Raw genomic sequence first — 12,489 nt, 5'->3', positions numbered from 1 at the left:
CATTCATTTCTTATGTAAATCCGTCTACTGTTATAAGAACAGGTTTTTTTTTTTTTTAACCCATGACAATTGCATAGCTACAGTGAAATATCAAAACTGGATGTGACTCTGATAGTTGAATTTTATTTTTATCTATTTATTTATTTATTTATTTATTTATTTATTTATTTTTTTGGTTTTTCGAGACAGGGTTTCTCTGTATAGCCCTGGCTGTCCCGGAACTAACTCCGTAGACCAGGCTGGCCCTGAACTCAGAAATCTGCCTGCCTCTGCCTCCCAAGTGCTGGGATTAAAGGCGTGTGCCCCAGAATATTTGATATTTAATATCATGTGCAATGGGGATTTTGTTTAAAAATTAAATTAAAACCAGCATGGTTAAATTCTTAAGATTTCTAATCAGATTAATCAGGGAACAGGGAAGGATCCAAACTAAAGGATGAGAAATGGTCTTTTGTAGAGAAAACATTTCTTGAGGCTGTCTGCTCTGCAGAATGTAGCACAGGGATTAGAAGCTTTGACAATGTAGAATGATATGTCTTTATTTCATTAACAGAAATGGCGTCTAGACAAAATTCAGTTAACACTAGCAATTCAATTGAGTGATTTTTTTTTGCACAATAGTGTATTTACAACGAGTAAATGAAGTCTCAATTCATTAATCCATAGCAATGCTTTTTCCCAAAAAGGTAAAAATTCTTAGTTACAGAGAATAAGCATCAACAGCCATCTCAATATCTTTACAAGAAAAACCACAAGAAAAACCACAAGAAAAACCACAATCACTTAGGGAAAAATAAGGCCAAGCGTAAGAACTTGTACAATAAAATGATGCGTTGAATTAAGTTACATTAATCGCATAGAATCTGTGTAAAAAGTATGTAGAAAAACACCTGATGTAACCTGTTACAGTCGTTGACCAGTTATGAGAGGTACGGAGGGTTATACAGGTAGATATGTGTGAAAACTGTCCGTATTGTTCGAGCTGGGGAGGAGGAGACGAGGGCCGGAGCCCCTTGCATACACTGAGAAGACCCTGTTTTGCATATGGCCTCTGGAGTTTGTAAGGCATGTATTAGAGGTGCACTTGCATCGGACTGGTTCTGGAACAGACTCTCACAGGCCCTCTCGCCTTGGGCGGCTCACCGTGTCTAACGGGTACCCGAAGCTCCCACACGCATCTGCAATCTTCCTGATAATGCGTTACAAGTGCCAGGCTCTTGTGTCAGAGTGTGAATGGGCATCCCAGCGCTGCCACAGCCAAAATACATTGTTAGGACCCAAGTGGAGGCCAACTCTTTGTCCCCAGAGACATGTTTGGTAGAAGTTTAGCACCCATCTTTAGGAAAACCCATTTTTTTTTTTTTTGTTCAAGTCCCTTCACTCTTTCCTGATACAGGTGTCTGATCATTCCCATGGGAGCGTTTGGCACTGAGTGTGAGTCTACCTGAAATGAGTGGTCTTGAATACACTTTCATGAATAGCCATTGTTTTATCTGAGGTCAAGAAACTGGAATGAAAATGACAGCCAAGAGTTTATCCATTGCTTGAGAGAGAAATGTGTACACCATGCCACAACATTAAACCAAAGCTATGAAAGTTGGGCCTCTGCAACCAAGTGGGATACGCTCCACGAAATGGTGGCATCATTTCCTATTACAATTAAAATGCACGATTAATTCACTTGTTATAAATATGATCTCCCAGGGTGGAGTGTAGCAAAATACTATACAATTACTTTGCAAGTAATGTTTCTGCACCATCATTTGAATAATTTACCTTTGATCTGCTATGACAAGTCTCTTCAATGTACAAGTACTATTTGCACACACCATTATGCACAAATATATCCTATGCTACAGCATCAGTCTTGGACACTTGGGTTGCAAGATGGCTCGGGCAGTATGATACATTTTGAACACAAAATATCTCCATGCACAGACTTCCTTTATGAATACCAACCCCACAGAGGCATTTCAGACTGACTTGCCAGAAATGGAATCTGCAACAAAATCCTCAAGTAAATACTAATGATACAACAAAGAGCTTCATTCTTTTAAAATAATCCTTTCCTTTAGTCTGGTGTGTGTGTGTGTGAAAGAGAGAGGGGGAGGGAGGGAGGTGGAGAGTAGGGAGGATAGAGGGAGAGAGAGATCTGAGGACAAAGCTTGATTCTTGCTCTCTTCTAGATCTGAGATTCTCCTGCACTGTCAGCACTAGTGGAGCAGTTTGAAGCCATTGGCAACAGCTCCTAGTTTAAACAGGGCTGTGGTGTGTAGGAACATGTACATCCAGTACAGACTGTAAGGGGCGGGACAGACAGAGTCATTTTGGAGGACTATTTGTTCCACAGGATGTAGAGTAGCCTCCCGGGGCAAGACTTGGGCGATTTCTGAAAAGGTTTCTACTTTCAAACCATTGTCTGCCTTGTCTTTTTCTTCTTCAGTGGCATCATAATGTGTAGGCTTTAGCCAGCCCTTCATCAGGGCCTGCGGCTGCTCAGGAGCGCCTTTAAGGAGGAGAGGCAGTTAGCACGCTAGTTATTAGCTGGTTTTAAACGTCCTTGGAAAAGCAATGCAAGGATTACATCCAAAATTATAGTGCATGATTAAAAAGCAGCATACCTTGAGAAAGACAGTCAATAAATTACTCGTATGACATAAAAATAACGTTTTTCTACTGCAGCATCCACCCCGATGCCTGAGTCATTGTTTGGGAACCTGGGAGAAGTGGAAGGATGGCCTAGTAACTTTGCCAACTTTAGAAAAAAGTTTTTTGAAACTGCTTTGTTGCAGAATCAGTAAGTTATGAAGTTTGACTTTATTCAAGGCACCCTCAGATTACGCAAACACGAACACGCTCGGCCAGTACGCATTTTCCTACAGCCTGGGCAACCTGACGGAGGCTGTTCAGAGACTCGGGAGGACAGGGGCTGCTGGGGGCGGCTGGGTTTGGATGGGAGTCACCTGTGCTAGCTCTGGGCCATGAACCATTCACACCCCAGCCTCTGGGAGACCCAACCAAGCTGTCGTGTCGGTCCTATGACTGGAGTGTCCTGTATCTTAGAAAGAAAAGACCTTCAAACACACAACTAAATGTCCCCCTAAAAGGCAAAGATTCTTCTCACTTCCCATCTCTTCTCTTTTCTATAGAGGGAAAGAGGTTGACCTAGGGATCCCAAGGAAGGACAGATTGGGGACTTCTGAATTCCCCAACTGGGGACTTGAAGAATTTAGATTTTGGTCCCCAGTGAACCCTCCCTTTGAATCATCTGAGAAACAATTTTGATAAGCAATGGTTTGGAACAGTCAAAGACACGGAAATGTCCCATGAGTAATTACACAAAGCCGGTTGCTGTTCCTGGTGGATACTCAATGAAATTACTTGTTAAAAATACCAAAGAAATAGGAGTTTTTAAGAGTCACTTGAAAATGCTAGTTCCCATGGCACAGATGGGGAGGAAGAAGAGGAAAAGAAAATGAGGAAGATGAGGGCTGAGTTGGGGTAGAGAGAAACGAGGAGACCTGACCTCCTAACCCCGCAACCCCCTAACCCCCACCCTGGAAACAGCTGCCATGGGTCTGAGCTACTGGCAACATAAACTTAGGGGGTAAACTGTGGAATGTGGCAAGACTTCCAGCTGCCCGTGAGCTGGGACAACATGAAGCAGGCAGAGAGTCTTCTCCGCACTGGTGATGGCCTGAGCAGAAGACAAGCCTTTTTTGTTTCTTTAGAAGAGGTCACTTAAAAAGGCAATATGAGAATCCAAAAAAAAAAAAAAAAATACTGTCTGTTGACTCCTGCACCGTGCTAGGCAGCTGTGAGCGTCACACAATTCACATGGAGCTAAAGGCCAGCTTTATCAGCTTTTCACGAACACATGCCTCCTGGTGAAGGAAACTGTTAGACTAGACCAGGAATGGTATAACAAAGATGGCAGCTCCAACACAGCTGTATCAAAATCTGTACACACACACACACACACACACACCTCAAAACCCAGAGGCAGGTTTTAAAAATGGATCTATTTTAAAAGAAGTAAATTTCCCCTTAAATTCTACTGCATGAATCAACAACTTCTGGCATTCGTCCATACTTGAACACTTAGCACTCCTACGGGTACAGAAAGAAGTTAATTCTACTAGAACCTACGTTACTAGGGTTTCACTTTTGCCTACTAGCCATACATTACTTTCCCCCTTTACATGCAGCTTTAACATTGTCCAAAACAATGGCGCGGATGAAGAAGCAAAGTCACCCATCCATGTAGACCCCACTACCCTCTACCCTATCCCAACACCAGACTTTTCTGGACAACCTTGCACAGCTGGAGTGATCTCCAGGCTGCTGAACACTAGGAGGGAGAGAGACCACTCGGGAGGAGGGAGCTGATTGCTCAGGGCATGCCTTTCTATAAATGTGGCCTGGACCAGGATACCCTAGGGCCAAAGAAGCTGCTCTCTAGATTTGCAAACCAACTAGTTTTTAGCAAGGGAAGCAGACTATGACCTGGGGATGGAGAAAGGTAGGGGTGAGGGCAGAGGGCTTGGGAAGAGGGCAGAGGGCTCCTAGGGTATCTGTCCAATGCCTTGAATGAAGCAGCTTTCAGACAAGAGACTTGAGGGGGGAGGGGTGCAGAACAAAACCTCAGAGTACAGAGGGCATTTGAAGAATGAGAGGAAGAAAGAATGCTTTAGCCTATGTCCGCATGGATCCCGGGCGCCATTCTGCCATGTTCTGGCCTACTCTCCGGGAGCTCAGTTAATCCAGGGGGCTGCCACTTAAAAGCTGAGGTTGTCATTCAAATCCCCTCAGGTCTTAAGATGTGCTGGAGGCCGGGCCTGGGCAGAAAAGCTGGGTGGTTGGTTAGCTGTGCCCTTCAAAGAAGCAGGTCCTACCACATGGCATTTCTGGGCACAAGTGTAATCAGAGGCCAGAAAGAAATGCGGAAGTGAAGGGTGTTCCTCCCTGGGTAAGGAGCCAGTTCTCCCTTGCTTTCTCTTCACCAGTGCCCGTGGGCTCCTCCCGTTCTTTTGATATGTAGTCCTTCGAGCCATCCAAACTCTTTCCCCTCGTAGGAATTGAACATCCAGTGTCAGCTCTGAATTATCTGCACTTCAGCGTTACTTGGGGAAAGATGGGGAGCAAGGGAGCTACAAAAATAGTCAAACAGATTATTGTCTACACATCCTAGGATGGGTTCATTATTTGGCAAGATTGTTTTTTTTTTTTCCCTACATAATTATCACCTGAGTGCTTTTTAATTAGCTAAAATGTTTTACTTTTTTTAAACTAAAAGCAAAGAATATACAATATACTTGAGTTATACTGAAGTTACAACTTCATTTAAGAAAATAGGTTTGACTCAAAACTCAGTGCAAGTGGCGAAGTTGACCAGTGCTGTACAGTATCCGCAGAGACAAGGGGAAAACACAAGAAGGAGAGAAGAGACCCACAATGCTCATGTGACACCAGTCGACGGCGCCGGAACCAAACCAACAGAAGCAAAAGGTCTGAGATTGAACCTCGAGAAGAAACTTCCAACAATGAATTTTGTCTGTAAGTAAGTACAGATTGAAACCGAATTGTGCAACAAGGAAAACAACTGTGTTAACCGTTACAAAACCAGTTCTGGCATCAGACACAAAAAGAGGAATGTTGGAACCTGTTTGTAAATGATACAAGAAGTTTCCAGTTTCAGGGATGAGAAAACTGAGGCATGCAGGACTTTTGCATATGGATATATATTTCATATATATTATATATACTATGTACACAGTATAGCTATAAAACTTTGATGTGTATAGAAGCTGTCTTCAATGAAAAAAATTGAACATTCAGAAGAAATTCCTGAGATAGGGTTTGTGACATGGGCCACTGAGAAAAAAAATCCGTGGTTGGGTCCTAGAGGGGTAGTCTATCCCTGTGAAGTTTGCAGTTATCCCAGACAGACAGTGTCGACACCGCTGTCTTCCTTGCCAGGGCAAGGGTAGCACCATTATGAAGGTAACTAGCACTCCTGCTTAGAGAGAGGAGGGAATACTTTGAAACAGTATTGCTGCAAAGACTGCTGTAGTGTGCACCAAATTCGTTCTTGGTTCTTCAAGACACGGATGAACAGCGCCATCGGCTGGCGGAATAGATGGGAGAGGCATGAAGACCCCCGGGGCGGGCTGGGGGAGGGGCAGAGCTGGCTAGGCGGAATCTTTCCTGGGCTGTTCGTCCGTTGTACACTTCTCGGTCATTTCCTGGCAGAAGTCTACCGTCACTGACTGGCTCCTGGCTTCTAGAGGAGGTCCTCTTTCTGAGAAGGTTCCAGGGTCACTGCCTTCCAACCTCCTCCCAGAGGTACAATTCTCAGAGGTGTTGCTGGGCACCCAGGGGCGCCCAGGGGGAGCCCCCCCTGGCTCCAGGCAGCAGGGTACACTCCCTCCTACTGCACACTGGGAGGGTGCAAGGCTCTGCTCGACCCCCAAAGGAGGAGGGTTAACACTGGCTGCAGGAAGATCCATGGGTATGAGAACAGGGCAGTACCGATGCAGGGCCTGGATCTGCTCGGGGCTCTGGATGTCCCGACAGACCTCCTGGGAGAGGCAGGAGAAGTTGTCCAGTAGCTCCCCCATACACGCTTCCAGTTGATTCCTCTCTGACAACAGCTTTTCTTTCTCGCACACCTGTGAGAAAAGATGAGATGGTTTCATGAAGCCTGCGTAAAAGCCTCATTTCTGAAGGTTCTCGAACCCTTGATTTGAGATCTTACAATGTAACTGAACTCCGGAAAGAGTAGGCCAGCATCTAGGAAGTTAAAGGACACATTGCCCAGGGAGTGTTGACACACACACACACACACACACACACACACACACACACACTCTGCCCCAGTACCTGCCTTACCACTTGAGCACTGTCACTCACAGCTTTCCCAGTGTGGCATCCCTCCCTCTGAGGCCCAGGAAGCGACCAGGTGAGGTACTCCTAAACATCAAATGACATTCCCAGTTTTGGGTTTGGAGGGAACTGACTGAAAACATTTTATTTCAAACTCAATAGCTGAAAATCTTCCCCTAATGCATTAGGTTACTTCTTTTTCTTTCCTTTGAGTCAGGGTTTCTCTTGTATAGTCCTGGATGTCCTGGAACTCACTTTGTAGACCAGGCTGGCCTTGAACTCAGAGATCCCTGCTGCTCGGTTACTATTTTTGAGGGGTAAAAGTCAACTAACTGATGTTTTGAAAGACAAAAAACTGAGTACAGTGAGGAAAAAAAAAAAAAGTCAGCGCTGCCAGGGGCCAAGGGAAGGGGAGATGGCTGAGCTACAGTGGGCTGTAGGCCAGTGAATCTGCCCTGCACACGATGGTACTGACAGAACCCTGGAACACCCATGTAATACTCAGTAATGAAAGTGGACACTAAGGTAAAGCAGGGGTGTTGGACGAAAATGAAATGACAGCCCATGCCTGTCCATAACAATAACTATACTGCTCTTGTCGGGAGTGTCCGGAGTCTGGGACTGCTGGGTCTTGGTGGGGACAGAATGACAGGGTTCCTGCCCCTGGGACAGGGCCAGCGGACGTGGGCCTCCAGGAGTGTTCATGGCTGCCCTGGGCGTAAGGCTTGTTGTATAATAATGTACATATTTTACGTTCCTCCTTCGAGGAATGTCCTCCTGGTTAATGACTCCACTCTGAGCTGGCATGAGTCCAGGAGGGGAAGGTGTGGCTAATGTCTCAGCAAAATGGTAAAGCCTGGGACCTTCATAGTCTTTAAGGTGGTAGGAAAGAACTCTAAAAACATGAGTTCGAAAATACATAATTTCTCAACTATGCAAAAAAATAGGGATGAAATATGAATTACACGAGGGGCTTCACGAATCTAAAGGAACAAAGGCAGCTGCATTAATGAGCCAGTTTTTCAGAAAGATATTAACGGCAGGCAGATTCCTGAGTTCAAGGTCATCCTGGTACACAAAAAGTTTAAACCTAGGTGTGGTAGAAATGGCAATTTCTGCACAGGGTCCCACCCAGCTAGCTTACTGTCTGAGCTTAACAGAGGCAGGCAGACCTCTGAATTCTTTTGCAATGTAATAAGAATACATGTGCTTGTTGTCTCCTAAGAATTAAGGGGCTGGGGTCACGGGATGCTGATTCATAGGACAATCAAAAGTAAACCTGGAGTAAATGACTGGATTGATATATAAAATAAAAGACTGGGCTTATGATCTGCAAGAGATGAGCTATCCAGAGAATGTTTTAGAATAATAAGAAGGAACTACTTGGAGAATGGTCTTGAGCAGAATCTAATAGAGAGCACTGTCTGGAGATCTCCGGAGAAAGCAGAACAGAGAGAAAGGAAGCAGAACAGAGAGAAAGCTGCTGGAAAGCTGTCTTGAGCAGAACATAGGTCACCAGCTTGAACCCACAGTTTGACTTTTTATGAGTTGTTTTTGAAGCTCCCAGACACCCCTTCTCCTGGAACCCCCCTTCAAGCCAAGGCTGGTCCTTGGCATGGGACATCTGGGAACTCTAGATACTTCATTTAATTTTGCTAGAAATCTGAAATGAGTATGAAGAAGAGAGTCCACTCATCAAAAACCAAGCAAGCAATCAGGACTGGATCAACAACTTCACACAATCAGACCTAACCATCACACTCCCCAGCTTTTACGGCACAACACACTGAACACAACACGTCCTTTGCAGGACCCTGGGGACTGTGCACTGAATCAGGATCTTCCCTGGGGACTGGATGGAGGCCAGGACAGGGCGGGGCCCGGGACAGAAATGTGGAGCCTGTGCTATAACATATAAGTCCACGGTTCTAAGATGTTTATCCCAACAAGTAAAATCCCACCTAGGCTCTTGTATTTCTTAACTTTGTCACCCTTTAAGAGCTGAGTTTAGTCTCAGCAAGGAGAGTAATTAAAGCTTTACTACTAATATTTGTGTGAGGAGGTGTGGGGAGGGTCTACGAGGCTCACATGATAAAGCAGTTTGGAAACTGTGTGTCCAAAGCAGCGTGGGGTAACCAGCCTCTGCAAGTCTTGCAGGCAAGGATTGGGGTAAAACTGAAGAGGAGGGAGAGAGGAGCAGGCCTCTGACACGGGAGCTGTGCACGGCCTAATGTGAACGCAATCTGGCAGGCAGCGTGGGCATGTGTGTTAGAGAGATTTACATGCGGAAAGGACACCTGCTAAAATATTTATAAATTTAGCTAGAAAACATGTTTTAAAAATGAAAAATAAACAGATGTACAAGCGCAGCTTGAGAGAAATACATTATGTGCATCTGCAAAGGGGGGTGGTGAGCATGCGGGAGACGTCGTGCCAGAGGGAATGCTGGGAACTAGGCGGCAGCAGACCAGGCTGGCTGGCTCTGACCACTCGAGCCGTCCCCTCCACTGAAACACAAGCAAACGGGCCCGGCAACCTGGCCCCCTCTCCACTGTACCTGAGGACCATCATGTCCTAGGAAAGCCCCCCCCCCCAATCCCTTTGCCTCAACGCAACTCCTTGTCTAGGCACTATGCCCCTGTGGGCTCACTTATCTAAAAAGTGTCACTGTATACTTTGTAGAGTAAGGAAACAGGTGCTACAGGTGACATGGTTCTAGCTTCTCTTAGAAAAGGGGGACTGTATCGGTTAATAACTTGGACCTCTGGTAGCACAAGCCCATAACTCTGGCTTCTGGGAGGCAGGGGCAAGAGGACTTCATTTAAGGCCGACCTGGTCTACAGAGGAAGATCCTCTGAAAATAAACCAAACTGAAGCCGAAGACGCCCGACTATGAATCTCGAAGTCACAGATGTGTGTAATGAACGAGTGAAACTCTGGTTCAGCGCTGAGATGCAGTGTGCTGCCCCCCCCTCTCTTTTTTTTTTTTTAACTTGATACAAGCTAGAGTAATTGCTTCCATCAGACTGGCCTCTAGACAGGTCTGTGTGGGTGTTTTATTTATTAATAATTAATGTGGGAGGGCCCAGCCCACTGTGTGTGGTACCGTTTTGGGTTGGTCCCCGGGTGTGTAAGAAGGAAGGCCAAGCGAGTCACAGAGAACAAGCCGGGAAGAAGGTTCTCGCATAGCCTCGGAGTCAGTTTGTGCCTCTGGTTCCCACCTTGATGCCCCTCCATGATGAACTGGGCTTGGGATGTATAAGCCAAATAAACCTTTCCTACCTCATGCTGCTTTTAGTCATTTTATTAGAAAGCAAAACAAACCACGCAGCAAATTATCCAAGGCTTGGAAGATGTCAACGGAGAGTAAACAGCATTGTCTTGCTTTTCCAAGTCAATCAAGTGTTTTAGATATGTGCCTGGGGTTCAGCTTAGAGGTTTTCTTTTTTTCTTTTTTATATATATTTTTATTTTCTATATTCTTTGTTTACATTCCAAAAGCTTTCCCCTTTCCCAGTTCCCCCCTCCAATAGATTTTTTTTTCTTTTACCTTTTTGTTCAGAATCATGCAATTACTTGGACCAGAATGCTAGTTATTAAAAACAGGCATATGGATAGAGAGTTAGGTTAGAAGAATACTTGATTTGCATATGCACACAGCAGACACCCTCTATTATGATACTACACAAGGAAAAATGAAAAGGAGCTAATTCCCCATGACGCCTGAGAGATATGTGTACATCCACACACATTTCAGACGCAAATCTATGAACCCTGTTGAGAATAATCCCAAATTTTCCTGAAGGCTCCCTCTGTTTCTCCAGCTGTAACTGATAATAACTTTACACCAGTCTTGGTCACATGAGGTTGTTGAATACCTGTCCCCCAACTCACCAGTTTTCGTATTTCACATTCCAAATTCTGAATACAGTCCAGTTTCCTCTTTCGACAGCGCTGGGCCGCAATGCGGTTCTTACTACGCCTCCGGATGTCGTGAATGAACTCCAACTGTTCTGAGGTTAGTTTGTGCATTTTAATCATCATCTGGAAGTCATTCCTGGGAAGGTCTGTGATCTGATCGACAGGAAAAGGAAGTTTAACCTGAAACCAAGAACAGCAGAGTGGGATTACAGCAGCTGGAGCAAAATTTTGGCAAGTGAAACATCACTGAAATCACAAAATAGAATTTTAATAAATAAGTTTTAATAACAAAATAATAATTTAAATACATTATTTTTAATTGTGTGTGTGTGTTTATGTACGCATGTTGGTATGTGCACGGGCATAAGTGCAGGTGCCCCCTGAGGCCGCAAGAAGGTGTAAGAGGCCCTGGAGCTGGACTTATGGGAGTTGTGAGATGCCTGCTGAGGGCACTGGGGACTGGACTTGGGTCCTCTGCAGGAGCAGCACACACTGTCAGCTGTGAGCCATCTGTCCAGTCAAACATCGTTTTCTGGTTTGTTTTTCCATTTTATTTTGAATTTTATATGTATGGGTGTTTTTGTTTGCATGCATCTCTGTGCACCTTGTGTGTGTGGTTCCCAGGGGGCCAGAAGATGGCGTTGGATCCCTTGTGGTGGGAATTATATAGCTGGCTGGGAGGCATCATGCAGGAGCTGGGAACTTGGGTCCTCTGGAAGCCATCTCTCCAGTCTCCAAACCTCTCTTTAAGATGAGCAAATCATACGGGAACTACTGAAAGCACGCAGTGATTAACGCTCTCTTGTTTTAAATACAAGTAAGATGAAATATTTGTATAATCAAACAGTACAAACACGAGTAAGCCAGCCTAAGGGTGCATAGCTCTGATCCCAGCACTTAGGAGGAGGATTGCCATGTGTCTGAGCATAGCATGGGCTACATAGTAAGTGGGGAGGCAGTCTGGCCTACATAGTGAGACCTTGTCTCAACAAACACACACACACACACACACATACACACACACACACACACCACAAAACGCACAAAGCAGCACACAGATTATGTAATGTTATCATTCCCGAGGTCCCTTTGAAGCAAATGGCATTGAAAATATTGGAAACTGCCTTAGTTCTTTCAATGTTGTAGAACTTCTGTAAGAAAAACTATGGTTTACTGAAGCCCTCTTCTACAGGACACACAACCAGAATTCAACAAAATGGCCAAAGTGATCTAAGGACTGATGTAAAGACCCAGACTTTTGTACTCACAAAGAACACAAGACATCCTGGGCAGGAGGAGTCAGAGCTGGGCTTTGGTTCTCACACAGCAGGAAAATTCAGGGAGGTAACATCAGTTACCTCTGAACCTCAGTTTCCTTGTGCAGAACAAGGTATGTGTTTCAGGTTAGCATTATGCTCGGCACTTAGTCAGAATATGGTTTTTAAAATTATGTTTTCTTTTACAGTATAGTTCTGTCATTCCCCTGCCAGGACGTACGTCCTTCTGATGAACACCTCAGTGGATGGCATTATGCGCTCCTGAGGCTAAGCCTTGAAGGACACTGAGACTTCTCGGTAGGGCAGACCCAGTGTCTCCAGATCACAGCACAACTCTGCCAGTTCTGTGAATGGAAGCACTGCTCATTGCTTATTAGGTTTTATTTATTTATTTTGAACTCCGCTC

General features: G+C 45.0%; 1 protein-coding gene across 9 annotated transcripts in view; it reads right to left on the bottom strand.

The window, feature by feature from the left end:
• Window positions 1-523: 523 nt before the first annotated feature.
• The window catches only part of Bach2 (BTB domain and CNC homolog 2), a 353,635-nt gene continuing 341,669 nt past the window's right edge, over window positions 524-12,489 (bottom strand). For all 9 annotated transcript variants that reach the window (XM_052176178.1, XM_052176184.1, XM_052176180.1 and 6 more), the window contains 2 exons: window positions 10,780-10,986; window positions 524-6,671 (listed from right to left, as the gene is read on the bottom strand). In XM_052176178.1, coding sequence (XP_052032138.1) covers window positions 6,192-6,671; window positions 10,780-10,986 — 687 coding nt within the window. In that variant the 3' untranslated portion in view covers window positions 524-6,191. The remainder of the gene's footprint in view (window positions 6,672-10,779; window positions 10,987-12,489) is intronic.

This window comes from Apodemus sylvaticus, chromosome 3, assembly GCF_947179515.1.
Source record: "Apodemus sylvaticus chromosome 3, mApoSyl1.1, whole genome shotgun sequence".
Taxonomy (NCBI): domain Eukaryota; kingdom Metazoa; phylum Chordata; class Mammalia; order Rodentia; family Muridae; genus Apodemus; species Apodemus sylvaticus.
The sequence above is the reverse complement of the archived record's forward strand: the minus strand, read 5'-3'. Positions and strand labels throughout refer to the sequence as shown.